The 21,665-nt window shown below is 37.5% G+C and overlaps 2 protein-coding genes across 2 annotated transcripts; one reads left to right on the top strand and one right to left on the bottom strand.

Annotated features, from left to right (window-relative positions):
- Window positions 1-5,674: 5,674 nt before the first annotated feature.
- On the bottom strand, window positions 5,675-12,135 carry nudcd3 (NudC domain containing 3). Its single transcript, XM_085464701.1, has 6 exons — window positions 11,769-12,135; window positions 11,100-11,407; window positions 7,555-7,687; window positions 7,323-7,466; window positions 6,291-6,479; window positions 5,675-6,013 (listed from the first exon to the last, which is right to left on the bottom strand). Exons 1-6 carry the CDS (start codon window positions 11,964-11,966, stop codon window positions 5,903-5,905), a joined length of 1,083 nt encoding a protein of 360 aa, XP_085320827.1. The 5' UTR covers window positions 11,967-12,135; the 3' UTR covers window positions 5,675-5,902.
- Window positions 12,136-12,936: 801 nt separating this feature from the next.
- On the top strand, window positions 12,937-16,936 carry mrps24 (mitochondrial ribosomal protein S24). Its single transcript, XM_085464700.1, has 4 exons — window positions 12,937-13,190; window positions 14,536-14,613; window positions 14,893-15,004; window positions 16,407-16,936. The coding sequence occupies exons 1-4, from the start codon at window positions 13,149-13,151 to the stop codon at window positions 16,688-16,690; spliced, it is 516 nt and encodes a 171-aa protein (XP_085320826.1). The 5' UTR covers window positions 12,937-13,148; the 3' UTR covers window positions 16,691-16,936.
- Window positions 16,937-21,665: the final 4,729 nt, after the last annotated feature.

The raw sequence follows: 21,665 nt of genomic DNA, 5'->3' as shown, positions 1-21,665 counted from the left end.
TTGCGAGGAATTGTTTTTTTTTTTTTATTCTCATGTCAAATATGCTAATGAAGCTAGAGCTTCATAGCTTGTATAATATGTAAGATTAACACATAAGGCTCTCTGATATACACAGGAAGAGTAGTAGTGAAACAACCAGAGGAATGTTAAATTAAAACTCAGGGACAGACAAAATAATCATTTGTGGGTGGGTACAGAGGACTACTCTCAACTTTACTCTTAAAGCAACCAATGGAAATACTGTTGACACTATTTATATCAATTATACTGCCATAAGTGAAACAAGAAAGCCCAAAATATCAAATGGTGTCTTTAAAAAATGGGGAGAGGAAAAATTCACTAAACTAGCTGTGGTCTGGGTTCATTAGGCAGAACAAGTATCGACTCTTGCCTTAAGCTGAGAAAATACTATTAAGGCTTATTACATTTTGCTTTGTAGGTTTCATATTCTATTCTTCTCTTCAAGATATTATAACCGTATTATTTCCATTTACACAGTAAAAAGACAGATAACTGAAAATGAGTGTGATGTATATGATACTTACGGATTATCCAGCTGTATACAAGATGATGTATGAAAGTATATGGAGCCAATGCATTAAAACAACACTGACGTTTCCTGAGTAATTAGGAACTAATATATATATATATATATATATATATATATATATATATATATATATATATATATATATATATATATATATATATATGTATATATATATATATATATATATATATATATGTATATATATATATATATATATATATATATATATATATATATATATATATAGACTAGATCTATATAGATAGATAGATAGATAGATAGATAGATAGATAGATAGATAGTTTTCTTTATTAATTGGTGTTAAATAAAAAAAATGATTGACTAAATCATTATTAATGCAAGGTTCATAGAATGTATTCATGCATAAATTATAGCTTGCTACCAATTAAGTCCATTATTTAACACTTTATTGAAACGGAAATATCACTCAAAATTGCTTAATAATGTTTTATTAATACATTACTAGTAAATAAAGCCTCAATAATTGATTGATTAACCTATAGTAGCATTCTTATATATGAGTTTGCATTGGGATAGGCATTGTTAATCCCTTTATCCATATTCATAAAGGCTTATTAAGATAATCTAATAACACAAAAATAAGAAAATGTAAGAAAACGTAACAAGGAACTAAAACAGAAAACCTAAACTGAGAAACAGTGGGAACCAGGAACTGGGAACATGGAACCTTAGAACCATGAGAGTAGAGGAGCAGGAGACAAGGGAAGACTGAGACAATGGTCGTGTCCAAATTCATGGGCTGCATCCTCCTGAGGACCCAGCCTTCGCGGTCTACGTGGGCCGGGTCCTCAGAAGGTCGGGTAGGCCGGAAGTAAACGGCTGGGGAAATTGGACGGTCTAGCCTTCTGATTAGCGTCACCGCTGTCTCAGTGGATTTTAATAAACTCGGCCGTCTGCTCAATGCTATCTAAAATATAACGGGACACTGGCATAAATTCTCGACCGTCTCATACTTCTGTTTAATCAGTTTTCTGTTTGATGTTTATTCAGCTGTGTAAAAACCAAGGAGGAACCCCCCCGGGGGATTAATAAAGTTTTATTTTATCTAATCTAATCTAATAACTTTAATCTCAGCCAAACCGATTGACTCACGAACAAATAAAACACTGAAAAAAGCCCAACAATAACATTTTTAGGTTGTCTAAGTGAATTATATATTACGTTTAACCTTGAGCAGCGAAAGTCCGCGGTGATCTGAAAATGATGTGCCGGGAGTTTTGCCGTTCTCGGCGGCTTCAGTGACCCTCGAGCTCCCGACTAGCTATCGAGCTGGTGGGTAGCAGACGTCTCCGAAAACGTCGAAGCACTTTTGCAAATATGTGATATCTTGATAAACCGAGCAGATATTTGATGTTTACACAGCTACTTTCTCGCCTGAAAATATGTCAAAAGTTTATTTTGTGACCCAGAAAGATTAGTAAGAGTAATTTTAAAACTTAGTAGTGGCCGCCATTGTTGGAAACTGGAGTTTGGCCCAGCCAAACTCCAGAATTCTGGGATATGGTAGGCCACGAAGGACACACCTGACACACCCATCCTTCATCCTTCAAATTCAGGGAAAAGGAGGACGCATTTGTCGGCTGCATTCGGAGGAGTCTACGAATTTGGACTGCCTTCGGCGCGTCGCTGTGACGTAATCGGTCTACAAATGCGGCCTCAGGAGGATGCAGCCCATGAATTTGGACACGACCAATATATACACAAGAGGAAGATTAGGAGAGTGGAGACATCTGGGGAACACAGCAGGAACAAATTAAACATAAGGAGGCAAGGGAAGCAAAGTGAACCAAATGCACAAGAGATGAGGGACTATCAAAATAAAACAGGAAGCCAGACAAACAGAGAACTCAAAACAATGAATAATTTACAAGATTCAACACTCTAAACATAAAGCACTGGCTCAAGACCCATACCCATGACATAAGCACATAAATAAGTTTTACAAATAATTAACATAAATGAAATTATTAATAAAATTCACACTTTTATCAGCTTATTACTATTGAGATTTAATAAAAACACTTTAATACATTTGTTACAAAATATATATCAGTATATATTATATTCTGTATATATAGAATATATTGTAAGTTGTTACAGTTAAAAGTTTTCTAACATGTTATCATGAATGATGCATTAATAACAGTAGAATACATTACAGTACAAATCAATGTGGAAAGCATTACTGTATAATACTCTGCAAAAGTCTTAAGCCACTCCTCACTACTCCTAACCCACACTTCCAAGGAGACAGGTTTACTTGTAATTATTTAAAGTGCTAATGAGAAATTTTTTGAAAAATTCTATTTTGTTTGTTAAGCCACTTAACACTGACCTATGGATCATTCTTAGTTAAAAAGACACATAACTGAAAGAATGGACCAAAAGTTGCAAAGAATCCATTCTAAACTGTGTCTTTGGGGTTTATACAGCAGCTTGTCACAAAACACATAATTTGTTGCAATTTCTTTAGTTGAATATACAAAAACATGCCAACAATAACAGATTGATATGGCATACAATAGTATTTTTGCACCAACAAGATGATTCCCAGAGTGTGATTAGCCTAAACCCTTGCATATGTTGATGTGGTGTGCAGTGTCTCTTTAAAAAAATTTATAGGAGAAAAGGACGCAGCAGATGGACAATACCTTTAAGTTATAACATTAATAAATAGGAAAGATTACAGCATTGACCAGATACAGGACATTTTAGATCCTTCTGGCACTTCTGCTAATCCATCTGCTATTTACTGAAGTCTTATTAGAAATGGTTTCAATGGAAGGGCGGCTATCAAAGAGCAATTTTTAAGAAAGGGAAATGGGGAGTAAAGGCTGAGCTATTGCATATCTGACATTACACAAGAACTGGACTGAAAATCAGTTGTAATAGGTCTTGAATAGGAATAATAATCTGAATTATTATTCAATTAAATTTTAATTTTATTTATACATTTGATTGATTGATTGATTGGTAATTTATTTCAACATGTGAACAATATACAAGTACATTTAGAAAAGAAATAAGAGAGAAAAAAAATACTATACAAATTACATACAAAAAAACATTCTGATTAATTTACATGTTGAAAGGGAGTGGGAAGAAGTATACACTTATTTAATCCCACCCCTGTCCCATAAATTATCAGTGAATATTTAGTCAGCTTCCTTACTGATATAATTTGTAATAAAAATAGTGAACAGATTTCTGATATACTATATACTATAATATCACATCATGAATTTTTTGTTTGTTTGTTTTTAAATAGAGACATTCACTTAATTTAAATATTTTCCTTTTCTTTATAGATCGAGAAGATCATATTTTTATAACTCTTTTTATAACAGTGCCAAATCACAACAACAGTTGCCTCAAGGTGCTCAGAGCAGACCTAACAATAATACATACAGATTATGTATGAAGGTCAGGAGAGAGGTATAACACTGAGTACTCTGTATAACACAGTGGAGACTCTTTCAGCCTCTTTGGGCTTCATATCAACCGGTGGTGTTGGAGATTTTGTCAAAATTAATAGAATTTTGAACACAGAAAAGTACTGTCAGATTTTGATGTGCCATGCAGAGAGAATTGAAAAAAAGATGATCATACTAAATATTGATTTTCAAGCACATCGGAATTCTAAAAACTCTGTTTTTCCCCCTATTTAATATATATCCACATATATTTACTCATTTCAATAAATTGCTGCAGCTATTTCCCACCGTTCTATCAAAATGTAAAGAAATAGGGGGTGGCTTAAGACTTTTGCTGCACAGTATTGTACAGAACAGGTAAAATCACCTCCAGCTGAAGCTGGCCACAACATTAGTATACTTTACAGATGCAGCGTGCTAGTACCAGTTTGGACCACATTTTGCTTGGAGAGCAGCCTTAACTCTTCATCATAGACTGAACATGCTGGAAGCAATCCTCAGAGATTTTAGTCCATGTTGACATGATAGCATCACACAGTTGATGTCTACGTTGCAGGTATAGATATCAGTTGAAGTCATGTATTAACGTTAGCTATCTCAGGTAACCCTGGTCAGTAATTTCAGAAAACTGAAACATCAGTAAGATAAAATGCCTTAATATCTGTATATGTTATTATGAGCCTATGAACCTTTAAGACTCAAGTTAAAGTAATGCATTCCTAAGCTTAATGTGCACGTTCAATACATCTGTAATCACACTGTCTGCTAGTCTTTGCTTTTCAACACTTCCACTTTCCCCATGCTGTGAAAAGCAATGCTGATGTCATTGTTCTAAATGGTAAATGGCCTGTATTTATACAGCGCTTTACTAGTCCCTAAGAACCCCAAAGCGCTTTACATATCCAGTCATCCACCCATTCACACACACATTCACACACTGTATAAATACAGGCCATTTACCATTGTTCTAGTGACTAGAACTAGTCAGAAAGACGATTGGACTAGAATCTAGTCCAATCGTCTTTCTGCCGCCATCTTTAAACCAATCAGCCTCCATGGCACTTATTTTAACTCTCACTGCTCACTGTCCCCTTCAGACTCCTGCGCACAATCCACCTTCTCAACATCTCCCACGTTGCTCAGAGTTTCAGCCAAGTCTCCATCTTCATCACCACCATCAGGGTTTAAAATCCAAGGCAGTCCTACCTACTGAAGTAGTAGTTAAATCATTTAAATAAGTTAAGTTTAAATGAAGCTGTCTGATTTTATTTGACATTTATTTTAAAGATTATAATAGTTATGATTATGCTTTCACATATGTAAGTTAAATGTAATAAAACTAAAACGTATGATGTATTTTAACAACACTGTATGATTTTGATGTGTACTGTATATATATATATATAAAAAAAATAATCTTATCCAAAGATTGGCGTGGACTCGAGGAGTTCAGAAAACCCTTTTTCATATTTATTTGTAAATTGTTAGATGTTTTTTTTATTCTTGTTTTTTTTTGTTTTGTGTAGTCATTAACAGCAGAGCAAGGAAGCCGAACCAGCAGGTAATCATCACAGTTTGAAATAAAAACAGAATCAGTAGGGCAGATAACACATAGGGACTGCAGAGTTGAATCAAGAGTCAAACAGTGTACAATAGTACATATCAGCTTCAATTTAATGACTCATCCCTGTCAGAATACGGAAATATTCCCTTCCCACCAATCTCAACAAATTTGCAAAATTTGCAGCTTCTTTTATTAGGGACAAACTTCCATCATTCCAGCATTTCAAAGGTGTTAATAAGTGTTGCCTCTGCTGCCATGAGCTCTTTAAATGGAGATGCTTCAGTTCATGTTTGGCTGAGGTTTTGTGGCATGTCAGAACTGCACGGCACTTGGTGGGATGTCAAACATAGATGGGTCAAAGTCCTGCCCTTTGAAAGGTGACCCTTCAGCATCCCATCCCTTCTTCAGCATCTCATGCACTTTCTGCAAAGAAACATGGACACAGATATGTTATGTATGTATCTTTCATGCTAACAAACATCCTCACAATTCACACACAATCTAGGTGCACTACAGCAGTGACTTCCAACTATATTTGTCAGAATAGGTTTTAAGGACTTGACTCAATAACTGAATATCATTTAAGCCGAATTATAAGATAAACGTTTTTATTTTACAGAAATAATATAGATAATATAGATATAGCCTGTGTGTGTGTGTGTAATGAATAGTTTGTGTTATTTTTTAATTTGCTCCTTACCAATTCGTGACTTTGTGGCTTTCCCTGCAGCTTCTGGTGGTAGTCAAATGTGAGCCTGTCCAGAACAGCATGCTCCTCCTCATCCACTGTTGCCATGGAACGCTCACGGTTAATTTGGTTTATATCAATCTCCTTTTCGCCTTTGAGCACCGCATTCCACCAAACCTCTGATGTCTTGTTCAGTGACAACTGTAATTCAGAGACAGGATGTTCAATTCAAATATGTTAGACAATCTTTGAAAAGCCAACACTGGCTTTTGATAAAATTACTTTTTTGAGAGCAGAACTCATTTTTACACTTATCCTGTTATTCCAAGCACTAGAGAGCATTAACTCTTTCTAAACTAAACATTAAATGAAAACATCTCATTATGCAATGCAGAGTCTCTGTAGAGTCTAGTGTTCCTGTACATGACATTAACTTAATATCCCCACAGAGAAAGAACAATATCTTACACAAAGATAAGCAATTTAATAGTCATTAACATGAACAAAATTTGATTTTTGTCTTCGATCACCACATTATTCATCATCTACAGCCCTTGTCACCTTCGGTGTACAGAAAGGTTGGACTGTAGCTCCTGTTTTACTTTTTATTCATAGAGAATTGAATTTTCCAAATTAAATCGGAGCTTTCAAACTCTGAAATGGAAAAGTCAATCTTTAATTTCTCCATACTACATTAGTGCAATTCCTTCTTCGCCACTCTCGCCTCCTCTCTCCTGGCTTGGCTTCGTGTTTTACAATTGATTTTAAGATTTCGCTGATCAGCTTTGAAGCAAGTTCTGGTTCTGGAACAGCTATGACAGCCTCTTATGAGCCAGTAGTCAGGCCAGTCAAGCCAGTGCCAGTGACCTTCTTTCTTCTTTTTACTACCATAAAACCAGATGTTAGCTCCTGATAGGTGTTAATCCCTCTTGTTAGTTCATATTCTGATAACTCAAATAGCAGAAGGTGCACTCATTGCCACATTTTCTTCAGGAGTGTTCTTGTTGTTATTACAAAAATTAGATAATGCTTATGTGTACTCACAACCACACAGTGTCCAGGTTCCAGACTCCACAGAGAGTTTTCAGTGTTGATCTTGTAAGTGAATTCACCCTCCATCAGTGTCTTGTCTTCGGCTCCATCCCTCACACATACTCTCACGCCACTGGTCTGCAGACTAACACTGACCTGTGGGCCGTGAACACAGTTACAATAAGTAAAGTGTTATAAAAAAGTATTACTGGTGTCTCACATAGTTAAATAGACCTGCATTCACCTGTCTGCCTTTAACAACCGTCTTGGGCACAAACACGCGGACCTCCACATCCATGTAATCCTGAGACCAGCTGTAATTTTCCCTCACTGCCCCATTGTAACTGTCGGGATTGGACTGGAAGTTTTCTTGACGTCTAAAACACAAAATTCAAACACAATTTTTATATAAACGTCTTAAATACTGACACTACATTTTGAAATGCATGAGCCATTTCAGAATCAAATTAGAAATCATTCGTTAGTGCAAAGCCTCATTATTTAAAATGTTTTGAAGCTACCAAAGTTAAGTAAGAACCACTGTTAAGCTGGTGGAAACCCTGCACACCCATACAAAATTTAATTTAATAAATTTAATACAAGTCTGACAAATCCAAAATAGCAATTTTAGTTTTGTTGTCTCCCCGAAAACAAAACAAACAAAAAATAAACACCTTCAAACTATAATTTCACAGGAAGATTCCACCTAAGAGTGAAGCAGAGGCTGAGATCCAGTGTCACTTGTTGTCACTACTTCTACTTCTTTTGAAAGCTGTCTTTCTGTTGATTTCATCAAGATGACCTTAAGGTCGCAATGAACCAGCTTCCAGTCCAAGTATGAAGTGGATGGGATGAAATTTAGCAACTTGAAGTCCAAGGCCACAGCCCTTGACTAGAAAAGGGTAGAGTAGCCCCTACAGGTTGTGTACAAGTTGCTGCCACAAATGGAGGAGTTAAAATATTTTGGAGTCTTGTGGCTACACAGGAAGCTGCGGCTAATGGCTTTCTGCTAGGCCTCAAGTCTAGTACATGTAGTCACTAAACTTTCCAAATACAATAGAGAGTTCACACATGTTTTTTCTGTTTTCCCATCTCACTGTTTTCATACAGTGGGGCAAAAAAGTATTTAGTCAGCCACCGATTGTGCAAGTTCCCCCACCTAAAATGATGACAGAGGTCAGTAATTTGCACCAGAGGTACACTTCAACTGTGAGAGACAGAATGTGAAAAAAAAATCCATGAATCCACATGGTAGGATTTGTAAAGAATTTATTCGTAAATCAGGGTGGAAAATAAGTATTTGGTCAATAACAAAAATACAACTCAATACTTTGTAACATAACCTTTGTTGGCAATAACAGAGGTCAAACGTTTACTATAGGTCTTTACCAGGTTTGCACACACAGTAGCTGGTATTTTGGCCCATTCCTCCATGCAGATCTTCTCGAGAGCAGTGATGTTTTGGGGCTGTCGCCGAGCAACACGGACTTTCAACTCCCGCCACAGATTTTCTATGGGGTTGAGGTCTGGAGACTGACTAGGCCACTCCAGGACTTTCAAATGCTTCTTACGGAGCCACTCCTTTGTTGCCCGGGCGGTGTGTTTTGGATCATTGTCATGTTGGAAGACCCAGCCTCGTTTCATCTTCAAAGTTCTCACTGATGGAAGGAGGTTTTGGCTCAAAATCTCACGATACATGGCCCCATTCATTCTGTCCTTAACACGGATCAGTCGTCCTGTCCCCTTGGCAGAAAAACAGCCCCATAGCATGATGTTTCCACCCCCATGCTTCACAGTAGGTATGGTGTTCTTGGGATGCAACTCAGTATTCTTCTTCCTCCAAACACGACGAGTTGAGTTTATACCAAAAAGTTCTACTTTGGTTTCATCTGACCACATGACATTCTCCCAATCCTCTGCTGTATCATCCATGTGCTCTCTGGCAAACTTCAGACGGGCCTGGACATGCACTGGCTTCAGCAGCGGAACACGTCTGGCACTGCGGGATTTGATTCCCTGCCGTTGTAGTGTGTTACTGATGGTGACCTTTGTTACTTTGGTCCCAGCTCTCTGCAGGTCATTCACCAGGTCCCCCCGTGTGGTTCTGGGATCTTTGCTCACCGTTCTCATGATCATTTTGACCCCACGGGATGAGATCTTGCGTGGAGCCCCAGATCGAGGGAGATTATCAGTGGTCTTGTATGTCTTCCATTTTCTGATGATTGCTCCCACAGTTGATTTTTTCACACCAAGCTGCTTGCCTATTGTAGATTCACTCTTCCCAGTCTGGTGCAGGTCTACAATACTTTTCCTGGTGTCCTTCGAAAGCTCTTTGGTCTTGGCCATGGCGGAGTTTGGAGTCTGACTGTTTGAGGCTGTGGACAGGTGTCTTTTATACAGATGATGAGTTCAAACAGGTGCCATTCATACAGGTAACGAGTGGGGGACAGAAAAGCGTCTTACAGAAGACGTTACAGGTCTGTGAGAGCCAGAGATTTTCCTTGTTTGAGGTAACCAAATACTTATTTTCCACCCTGATTTACGAATAAATTCTTTACAAATCCTACCATGTGAATTCATGGATTTTTTTTCACATTCTGTCTCTCACAGTTGAAGTGTACCTCTGGTGCAAATTACTGACCTCTGTCATCATTTTAAGTGGGGGAACTTGCACAATCGGTGGCTGACTAAATACTTTTTTGCTCCACTGTATAGTACATCACACAGTTGTCCATTCCATATCCTATACACATCACTTCATCCAATATCGAGGCACGTATTCCTTCTCCTCTGTCTTTTTCAAAATTGCTGACATTTGAGGCACTTTAGTCTGCACATAGCATTGCTCGCACACAGTGCAGAGTGGTTATACATTATATTTCCAGAAATATTCACTTGTCACCCTTCATATGTATGAGTATGATATTGGTCCATCCTTTGCAGCTATAACACAAGATTTAGGAGTGTGTTTATGCACTGTTCTTGAGCTAAACTGAAGGTCACGTAAAGTTTCGAGTTCTGCAGCGATTGACTCCACCTCAGCACACTATGCACCTCAGCATCTGCTGATCCCTGTTCCTGTGATTTTACATGGCCTACCACTTTGTGGCTGAGTTACTGTCATTTCCAATTGCTTCCACTTTGTTATAATATCACTAACAGTTGACAGTGGAATATTTAGTAGGGATGAAAATTCACAACTGGACTTGTTGAAGAGGAGACATCCTATCATGGAACCATGCTGGAATTCACTGAGCTCCTAAATGTTTGTAGAAGCAGTCTGCATGCATAGGTGCTTAACTTTATACACTGGTCGCCATGGAAGCGATTGGAGTACCTGAATTCAATTATTTAGATGGGTGAGTGAATACTTCTGGCAATATAGTACAGCAAAGTACAGCAGAACTAAGTTGGTTAGCAGTGAACATTTTCTGTCTTAGTTTATAAATATAAATATTTTCCATGTTCTCCTTGTTTCTGCCTGGGTTCTCTCCAGGTACTCTGGCTTCCTCCCACAGCCCAGAGACAGGGGCAGGGTTAGGTTAACTAGTGATTCTAAATTGCCTTTAGGTGTGAATGTTAGTGCAGTGGTTGTCTGTCTCTCTGCGTTAGCGCTGCAACTAACCTTCACCAAAGTCTGCATCCTGTCACAAAGTCATTTTAAGGCCTAAAATTGACCTTGACAAGTGCATTTACTGAAACACTGTAATGTGCAGAGTAATGTTTATGTTGGACCATATTTAAAACAACAGATGCTTCAAAGGTTAAAAAACGCTAGTAGCTACTCACCCTGCTTTGGATTTCGAGTTGGCTGCAGCTGCCTGATCTCCACAAATTGCTGGACTGCTGCTGCTATCCTGCTGAGAGCAGACGGATGTGCCTGAGGCTGCTGGAGCTGAAACATCCCCAGAACGTGAGGGGGAGTTCTCCATCTGCACCGCCTCTGTACTCTGCTGCTTGGTTTCATCACAAGGCTCAGAGGCAACCTCCAGCTCCTGAACTGCAGGAGGAACATACCTAGTCTCCTCTCTCTTCTTCAGATTGCTCACTGCTCTCTCTCTGTCGTGCTCCGCCAGCTTCTCGAATGACTTATATGTCTGAGGAAAGATTTAAAGGTTATCGCTTATCATCATTTGAGAGGCAGACAACTCTAGATTAGGATATAACCTTCACCAGTCTTAGGACAATAACAAATGTATTGCTATAGGTCTGTGGCTCATATAGACAGCAAGGCTATCACCAAGCACAGGAGTTATTTTGTATTATGTAGGTGTTAATTCATCGACGAATCACTGCAGTGTAAAAAACTCGAGGACCACAAAAGTGTACGTAACATTATAACAGCTTCATTTTTAACCTGTGATTGTAAATAATATGCATGTGCATAAACTGTACACTTAGTCATGTGTGTTGCCAAGGTATTTACATTTAGCAGGTTAAAATGTTGAGAAATTTCACCTTAAGCACCATCTTCTCTGCCACACCTGGAGGGAAACCCATCTTATCATTGGGACTCGACAGCAGGCGATAAAAGTCCGTCTTGCGGTACAAGAACCCAAAATAGACCTGCAGAAAGTCCTGAATGTTCCCAACATGCTGCAGGATCCCCAGAAGAGCATTATCGTACATCTCTGTCATCTCCAGCGGCGACGCCATCGCAGCTTTCAATCTTTATTCCTCTCAACAAGTCTTCAAATGATTCCAGCCAATACTTATCCCACCAAAATAATGACAGTTTGCCAAGAAACAAGTGGGACGAGTAGGATAACGCTACTTAGCAACTACTTTCCTCTTTCCAGAACAATACAAATACTTCCGGTGCAACGTTTTCAAAATAAGTGTGCAGTCTTTGACAAATATCGGATACCGGGTATCAAAACAAACAAAACAAAACCACAAGCTATGGCTATTTGTAGTGTTTTTGTGTATTTATTTATTTTTTTAATACATATAAATTGAAACAATCACGCATTTAGGACCCCCCCCCCCCTTTTCAGTTCTTGACTTATATTTATGTATTTATTCTTTAATAGCACAGATAGGCTAAGCAACTTTAGACTTACCTTCACTTGTTAGGCGAACCACTGCAGTGTGGACCCACTACAAATAAAGTAAAAGTATAAACGAACACAAATAATCGCAAGAAAAGTGACATATGTTTTCAAATAGGGTATATGGTTTCAAAGAATCTCTTTTTAAATAAAGCACAGTTAATACATAACAGAAACATAATAATAACTATAAAATTACTCAAGTATGCAAGAAAAGTTTTTGTACTAATGCATATTATACACAATAATAATATTAATGTTTAAAGCAAATTAATCATTAATAATTAAAATAACGACTATGGTTAAATTAAAAAAAAAACTAAAGAGTACGTATTAGGTAACAAAATTTATATTTTAAAATGCATCTGTTAAAAATAGGAATTTTAACTTGCTTTAAAAACAATTCGTACGAGAACATGTTGTGAGGAAAAACTTTGCAATTAAACTGTAAATTAAACTGTGTGTTTGCATACAATTTTCGTTCAATGTCAATAAAGATTCTGATTCTGATTCTAAAATATCACTCATCTTTAACTTAAAACTTTTATTTTCCCTCTTTCCGGTTGGTTCAGGTTAATAGTTGTCCGGTGGAAACTTGTGGAAACTGCCTGTGGAAAAAACAGTTCCAGTATACAGCTCAAGTTCAGTATAGAAACGTTAATTTTGTTATTTTTACGTGTTATAATTATTACCGAGCTTTCGTAAACCTTCGGCTATTTATACAGTAATAAACAGAGTGACTGCTGTGTTGTAGTTTAGTACCACGAGTTAATTATTTGAATAAAACATGGCGGCGTCCTTGAGCAGCATAGGAAACGTGAGGGTGCTGGTAAGAAAGTCATTTTAAACCGTAACATTTACTTAATTTCCATGAAGTCTTGTTGACCGTGTAGCTATCGGCGTGCACCCATTAATTTAGCGCTACGTTTGGTAAGGCTTTATATATATAAACAATTTTAAGCTAGGGGTTAGCTAACTTGCTCTTGGCTGCCTAGGTTTCTATGATAAATAGCAAAAATTTCAGACATGTAACAAACGTTTGTGTCACTTTGTTACTACTGCGTTGTATGACCACAGAAACCAAACGTGTTTGTTTGTGGCACTACGAACCTGAATTATCAAACATGGAAACATCTATAACAGCCTTTTGCCTTATCAAAATATCTGAAACTGTATTATGAATACTAAGAACGGCAACTAAGATGTCGACAAATACCTTTTAACAACTCGTTACTACACAACTTTAAAACAATTTGCAATAGGAATGATTCACAAGACAGTTTAGACTAGCTGTGATTTAACGATACAACATCTCTGACACTATGTCCAAGACATCTGTGCACTGTGTTGCAGAGATGCATTATATGGACAAAAGTGTTTTGCCACCTGCACATTACACCCACAGGAGCTTCCATGATATCCCACGCTAAATCCATAAGCATTAGTGGGGAGTTGCTCCACCTCTGCAGCAAAATCAGCTTCCTACAAGACTTAGGAGGCTGTCTGTGGAAATAATTGTCCATTTATCAAGAAGAGCATTAATGAGATCAGGCACTGATGTTAGACCTGAGGGCCTGAGTGAAAATCTCCATTCCTTGTATTTTCCTTTCTTAACTTGGTTTGAAATATTTTGCGCTACATTATTAAGCAACTGAAACAGCCTCTGCATGTTAACACAGGAAGAAAATAAAATTCGCTGAAACCCACTGTTCACTACAGTCACAGCTTGCTGTCATGATCCAAATATTAATGTTTGTACGGATAATACTCCAAAAGATGTCTTGATTATAATTATTTGTAGTAATAAGTTATTAGTTTTAATAAGTATTCTTGTTTGTCCAATGCTAGCATGCATGATTGTTTCACAGACTAGCATTAGCAGATGTAATGACTGCCAGAGTGGTCAGTAGGTATTACAATTCAAGCACAATTGCTTCAGACATTTCAGTGTTTGTCTTGCCCAACACCTCTTCCTGCTAAGTAGGAGTGTTGCATCAGCAAGGACTTCCAGCTTATCTTTGCTAAGTCAAACATGCTGAGCCACATGCTTTGACATCCCCATTGGGAAATAAGGGAGAAGCCAGATGTACCGTTTTGCTTTTGAAATGATTTCTGACCATCAATTCAATATTTACTCACTGGTTTTCACTCTCACCACATTACCTGTTTTGCAGAGCGCCTTAGCTTGGTCCAGCTCATTGTGCAGCTTCTCTGGAAGCAGGGGCCTCCATGTTACTGTGTCGTGCTGCAAGGTAAGCGGCCGTGACCCTCTCAGGGCTGTTGTATCAGCAACACTAACTGTTTAACATAGTGTTTATCTTTTTAACTTTCACAGTATTCTGATACTTTACCGGAGCCACAGTCAGAGTGGTTCAGAGGTCACAACCATTTTAAAAAAAAAAGTAATTTGAGGTTTTTTGTTGCTTTTACAAAGGCTGTTAGGTTGTTATAGATGATTAACTTTCAATGGGTCTGATAGTGTTTTCTCCAAATATACCCAAGATGTGCTCTTTTGTCTTTCTCTTTTACAGAATCGAGCCGCTCGTATCCGAGTAGGGAAAGGAGACAAACCTGTGACCTATGAGCAAGCGCATCATCCTCACCACATTGGCCACCGCAAAGGATGGCTGTCACAGCACACCAGTAAGCATGACTGAGATTGAGAATATGCTCTCGCTAGGCACATTTGATTTTATGCACACTGTCCTCTCACATGTTTGGTCATGAATTAGTTAACTCAGTGATTTTTATGGAAGCAGTCATTGGTGCGGATAGCTCTCAGACAACATACCAATCATCACTGAGTCCAACCAAACTATGCACTTTAGCTTGAATGCTCCTGTGCCACAGACTTAAAGTGTTGTGCACAGGCCATCCACACACTGATACTGGGAAACATTTCCATGTTTTCAAAGTGTGTCCAACACATTTTCCAAGTCGAAACTCATTTTAGCATTTGATTAAATATTTTTATCTGTTCAAGAGAACCACAGCAATCAAGCACCTTCAAAGAGAAAAGCTGGCAAGACCCAGTGCTTCACCCACTGCTGAGGCTCTCCAGTTAGTCTCTCATCCTGCAGTTGGATACAATGGGGAGATCAGCAGTCCTTGTTCTTCTGTGGAGATTTGCTGGAAGCTTGAACTAGAATTTGCAGCAAGTGGAGAACTGATTAGGCTGCGTAGAAGAACGAGAACCACCATCTCTAACTGTTCTCAAACTATGAGGTTTGGGTCTGTCTGACCATGAGATGAGAGACTTGCTGGAGAGACAGCTGATTTTTGACTTATCAAAACTCTTTTTGACTTGATGGTCTATAAAGCAAACCAATGGATGTAGCCGCTGTGACATCACCTGTTGGTTCTACACTGTGCATTTTGAAGCCTCCCTGTTAGTATTTTGCTTGCAGCCCAGTTGGCTTTTTGGAACCAGAATTTATTGTATTAGTCTGTTAATTACCATACACATGCTAAACAACAGAGCAATAAAATAATAGAATTTCACTCATCAAAACTGCAGCACGAACAGGACAGGTCCAGTTCAGTGTCTCAGATTATTGAAGTGAGGCCGAGCACACAGCTTTTATCTGCTGCACGTCAGTGCACTTGTTTCTGTCGGGAACAATTTATAGAGTCATGATGATTGTGCTCTCCACAGCCAGACAGCAGCAACTAGTGGTTTCATTTTATAATCTTTTTAGACTTCATCAAACGCTGCTCTGTCTTTTGATACTTTTCAGTGTCTCCATATGGTGTTTGCAGTTTATTACAGAAAATGCATAATTTAAGCAAAATTAAGACCTAAAGATAAATATTAAACTTTTCAACTATATCTCTAAACATAATATTAAACATGGTAAAGAAACTTAAAATAAGATTTATGTTGTCTAATGTGACTGTGAGCCTTATTAATAAATATTTTGCTGAAGAGGCAGTGATCTTTTCGTTTGCACATCTTTGTCCATCAGCCGCAGCTAATGTGTAATTCAGTCCAAATTCCTCTTAATCTTTCACGACAGCTCCAGTTTTTTTTCTCTCTTGCTGATAGGTAACCTCAAAGGAGAGGATGGGGCAGCTGAACGCACTGTAGAAGATGTCTTCATTCGGAGGTTCATGTTTGGGACGTTCCACGGGTGCCTGGCCAATGAGATTGTCATCAAAAGGCGTGGCAATTTGCTGAATGTGTGCGCAGTGATGCTACAGAAGTTACCACCACAGAAGTTTTACTTCCTGATTGGCTATACAGAGTCACTGCTGTCACACTTTTACAAATGCCCTGTCAAGTTAGAGATTCAGACCCTGCAGGATAAGATTGTGTACAAGTACCTCTGATTAAACTGTCTGTAACCATTTTCTCTGTAGATAGTAGATGTGCTACCAGTTTCTACCTTTTTGATTTTTGAAAAATGAATGAGCAGATTTCAAATATTTGTTTTATTTATGTCCTCAAAAGGATTTTAAGTTAGGAGAGAGGAGATCACTGTTGTTATAAAATTAGCTGGTGAAACCTGTTGCATTTTCTACAAAATGCTCATCAACTTTTGTTCCTGAAGTTAAATAAATGATCAAAACCTTGAATTCTAAGAGATACTTTATAGTGCTGGTTTGCAAAGGAAATTGACATAACTGCACATATGAGTATTTAAAATGTGAAAATACATCAAACACTGTGTCATCAGCAGATTTACAGACAGGTGACAAAAGAAATACTTGAACCTCTAACCCCTCCCGGAAGAAGATCCAGAGCTCCTGGATGCTGTGTGGCAATTTTGTTGTCGTGATTTGGATTCACCTCTCCTTTTAAAGGAGAGTGTGGATCTGATCACCTTTATCCTATGAAGAAACATTTCTACCCTGAGTGGGGTTTTTTCAGCAATGGAAAAGCCCCCATCCATCCATATCTTTTTAAAGAATGATGTTGCATTTTTTGCTTTCTTTTCAAGCTCGTTAGATGAGGTGTGGAGTAGGAGTGACAGAGGGGTTCATAGTCAGGGTGAGATGACAGAGATATCAGGGATGGCTCTGAGTCCCTTCATGTTTGCAATGCTGAATGACAGGTTGACAGATGAGGTCAGGCAGGAGCCTCTGTGGAATGTGATGTTGGCAGACGATCTGACCTTTTTTTTTTTTTTTCTTCAGATGATTAAATTATTTTACTTTGCATACAGAAACAAAATTATTTCACAAAAAACAAAAAAATAGGTCAGAGCTCTAGTTTTTTCTCATCTGACCAAAGGATGTGCTTCCAGTATGTATAATATTTCTCAGTTTGTATTTGGCATACTTCCATCTGGCTTCACGATGTCTCCTCTGTGGTGAAGTTTTTCTTGGTCTGCAGCTTCATAGTCCAGTCCTCTGCAGGGTTCTAGTGGTTGTCTTGTTTTAGACTACAGTCTTTAGAAACATGTCTCATTAGTTTTCAATCCAGAGTCTTTTTTTTTTTTTTTAACTCTTTATTTTGTACTTTTTCCTTTGTATTACATACGGACAAGACAATAATAATAATAACACAACAACAAACACACAAAAAAAAAAAAAAAAAAAAAAAAAAAAAAAAAAAAAAAAACCACGAGAGGTCCCGCCCTATAAGGCTGACTGAGACTTATAAATTATCCATTTTGTCCACTGTTTTCGGTGTTTGTCAGATTTCAGTCTCAGAGTGTAAGTCATTTTTTCCATTGTATATATGTCCTCGATTACGTCCATCCAGTCTTCCAGTTTTAAAGGATCGCTTTTCAGCCAATTCTTTGTTATCACCTTTTTGCTTGACAACAACATAATCTTAAACAAATACCAGTCCTCCTTTTTTACATTTTCCCATATTCCAAAATACATTACTCGTGCCTCACACAGTACTTCATACCCCAGCACCTTCGTCATTGTTGCCGCGATTCTTTCCCAATATGATTTAATATATTTACACTTCCAAAACACATGTGAGTGATTGGCGTTCCAGTCTCCACATAATCTCCAGCATTGTTGGGGTGTTTTCAACTGCTTGCTTTTGATATATGGAGTAATAAAAAACCTAATCACATTTTTCCAGCCATATTCTCTCCATCGTCTAGAGCTAGTGGAGTTATGCTGTGTGAGACATAAGGATCGCCAATCATCCTCTGACAACTCAATTTGTAGTTCCGATTCCCACTTTTGTTTAATATATAATGTTTCATTCCTATTCGAATTTTGTAGGCCATCATATAATTTCGACAGAATTCCTGATGGAAGATTTTTATATGCACCTGTTATTGTTCCTATTATACGATTTCTGTCTCTCGAGAGCTTCTTTCTAATTTCTGTATTGTAAAAGTGTCTTAATTGAAAGTACCTAAATAAATCTGATTTATCCAATCCGAATTGTTTCTGTAGATTCTCAAAAGATTTAAATGTTGTCCCATCTATTAATGTACACATTGCTGTAATTCCTTTATTGACCCATCTTAAAAATGTACTATCCCATTGTCCACTTTGGAATTTTCGAGAGTATGCAGGCCAAATCAGCAATTTACAATCTTCTGTAATTCTATATTTCTTCATTATTGTCCACCAGAGTTTAATAGTAAATTCAGTGATGAGATTTTTGTTCGTGGGCTGGGTAGTTTCTTCTCCCAATCTTGCTTGTGGATGACATGATAGGCAATAATTTAACTCTATATGCTTCCATTTTGAAGTATATTCTGATGAACACCAGTAAACAGTATATCTCAGCTGGGCTGCATAGAAATATTCCTTGAAATTCGGGAGGGCAAGTCCTCCTTTTTCTTTTCCTGATTGGAGTATTTTAAATCTTATTCTTGGCTTTGTCCCTTTCCAAATAAATCTACTAACTAATTTATCCCATTTACCAAACTGTGCATCTGTTATTTGGACTGGTAATGAGGTGAATAGGTACAATAACCGGGGAAGCACATTCATTTTTATTACCTCTATTCTTGAGCTAAGGTCCTTGACAAGCGGAGCCCATTTAATCAGATCTTTTTGGATTGTGTTACTAAACTTCACATAGTTTGCCTCGTATAAAGTACTTGTATCACTAGTTAAATAGACACCTAAGTATTTGATCTTATTTGAATCCCATTTTAGTTTAAGTTCATTTTGTAATAATTCTTTGGGGAAATAATTCAGACAGAGTACTTGAGTCTTTACGATGTTTAGTTTATATCCTGCGTTTTTACCAAAATATTTTAATGCTTTAAACAGCCAAGGAAAGGTCGTATCAGGATCCTGTAGATATATAATTATATCATCTGCAAAAAGACCTATTCGTTGTTCAAGTTTGGAAACAAAAACCCCTTTTAAGTCTGTACTTTGCCGTATATACTGAGCCAAAGGCTCAATATACAAAGCAAAAAGAGCTGGACTCAAGCAGCAACCTTGCCTAGTTCCTCTAAAGAGCTCAAAGCTGTCTGTCAAGTCCCCATTTATTTTAACTCTAGCCATTGGCCTATGATACAGGGATTGTATACACTTGATGAAGATACTGTCAAAGCCCATTCTCTTCAAAACAGCAAAAAGAAATATCCAAGAGACTCTGTCAAAAGCCTTTTCAGCATCTAAACTCACTAAGGCTGTTGGGATTTTTTCTCTATTAACTTCATTAATTATATGCAATGTGCGTCGTATATTGTCTTGTGTCTGTCGCCCCTTAATGAACCCTGTCTGGTCTTCATCCACCAGGTCAGGAAGGAACAGCTCTAGGCGTCTTGTGATTATAGATGTAAATAGTTTATAATCAACATTTAAGATGGAGATTGGGCGATAAGAATCACAGTTTTCCTTGTTTTTACCTTCTTTCGGTATGACTGAGATGATGGCCTCTTTCCAGGAAGGTGGAATTTTAGCGTGTTTTATTGTCCAATTAAAAGAATCTATCAAAATAGGGGCCAAAACCTCTTTGAAAGTCTTATACCACTCATTGGGGTACCCATCACTCCCTGGACTTTTATTCGTCTTCAATCTCCTTATTGCCTTATCCAGTTCTTCCTTTGTAATTGGTTTGGTTAATAGTTCATTTTGAGTTGTCCCTATTGAAGGGAGGTCTAACTGATCCAAAAACTCTACAATTTCTGGTCCATTTTTCTGATCCGGTTGACTATACAATGTTTTATAATATTCTTGAAAGGTGTTTTTTATCTGTGTTGGTTCATATAGTAGTTCCTTGGTATTTGGATCTCTAATCTTGTTGACTGCATTAGTTATTTGCATTAATTTTAACCGTTTAGCCAATACTTTAGTTGCTTTGGAGCCAGACTCATAAAATGTTTGTTTTGTGAATCTCAGTTTCTTTTCTATTTCCTCCATAGTCAAATCACTTAGTTGTTTTCTTACGTGTTTGATTTTTTCGGCCAAATCAGGACTCAAATCTGTATGCTTTTTTTTTTCCAAATCCCTTAATTGTTGTTCTAATTTGGACTGTGTAAGCTTCTTCATTTTTTTGAGGTAGCTGGTCCTTGATATCAAATACCCCCGAGTTACTACTTTCACAGTATCCCAAATTATTGTTGGGTCTATCTGATCATCCTTATTGTGGGCAATACAGGTTTGTATTTCTTTTTTGATCTCTTTTACCTCAGATTCATTATTGAGAATACCAATGTTCAATTTCCATAATAATTTCTTTTTCTGATTATGTAGGTGAATGGTCAAATGAATGGCGTTGTGATCCGACAAGTCGGCTATACCGATATTGCATTCTGTGACTCTATGTTTATCACTTCTATTTATCAAAAAAAAATCTATCCTAGAGTGAACCTTATGGGCTGCTGAGAAATGGGTATAATCCTTCTCCAGAGGGTGTAATTCTCTCCATACATCACAGAGATCCGCTTCCTTTATTAATGAGTTAAGAGATTTAGATTTATTATCTTTGCGTCTTTTTTTGCTTGTAGTGTCTTTAGTATGATTTAATATACAGTTCCAGTCGCCCCCACATATCAAGGTCCCTTCACTAAAGCTTATAATTTTTTCAGATAGTTTTTGATAGAATTTTGAGTTGTCCTCTGGAGGGGCATACACATTTATCAGGGACACCACTTCATTATTAATCCTCCCTTTGACAGCAACATATCTACCCTCCTTGTCACAGATTTCCTCTAACTTTTCAAAATTTACCGTGTTAGCTAATAAAATTATAACTCCTCTTCGTCTGCTATTCTTACATGAGCTATAAAAAGAATTTACATAGCCAAGCTTTTTAAATTTTTCATGTTCTTCTTTTGACATATGAGTTTCTTGAATGAATATAATCTGTGCCTTGTGTCGTTTCAATTTAGATAGCAATCTACTCCTTTTAACTGGATTCCCCAGA

The sequence above is a fragment of the Copadichromis virginalis genome, linkage group LG7 (assembly GCF_057382275.1).
Source record: "Copadichromis virginalis isolate Kocher_CV1m ecotype Utaka linkage group LG7, C_Virginalis_male_GT1.1, whole genome shotgun sequence".
Taxonomy (NCBI): domain Eukaryota; kingdom Metazoa; phylum Chordata; class Actinopteri; order Cichliformes; family Cichlidae; genus Copadichromis; species Copadichromis virginalis.
The sequence above is the reverse complement of the archived record's forward strand: the minus strand, read 5'-3'. Positions and strand labels throughout refer to the sequence as shown.

Bases quoted from the DNA above. Each gene is read 5' to 3' on its own strand.
- nudcd3 (XM_085464701.1), bottom strand. From the start codon at position 11,966: ATGGCGTCGCCGCTGGAGATGACAGAGATGTACGATAATGCTCTTCTG. The intron at 11,408-11,768 runs GTGAAATTTCTC...ATCTTTCCTCAG, and splicing joins CAGAGAAGATGGTGCTTAAG to ACATATAAGTCATTCGAGAA. The intron at 6,014-6,290 runs GTAAGGAGCAAA...GTTTCTTTGCAG, and splicing joins AGCCACAAAGTCACGAATTG to AAAGTGCATGAGATGCTGAA.
- mrps24 (XM_085464700.1), top strand. From the start codon at position 13,149: ATGGCGGCGTCCTTGAGCAGCATAGGAAACGTGAGGGTGCTG. The intron at 14,614-14,892 runs GTAAGCGGCCGT...TCTCTTTTACAG, and splicing joins TTACTGTGTCGTGCTGCAAG to AATCGAGCCGCTCGTATCCG. The intron at 15,005-16,406 runs GTAAGCATGACT...TCTTGCTGATAG, and splicing joins ATGGCTGTCACAGCACACCA to GTAACCTCAAAGGAGAGGAT.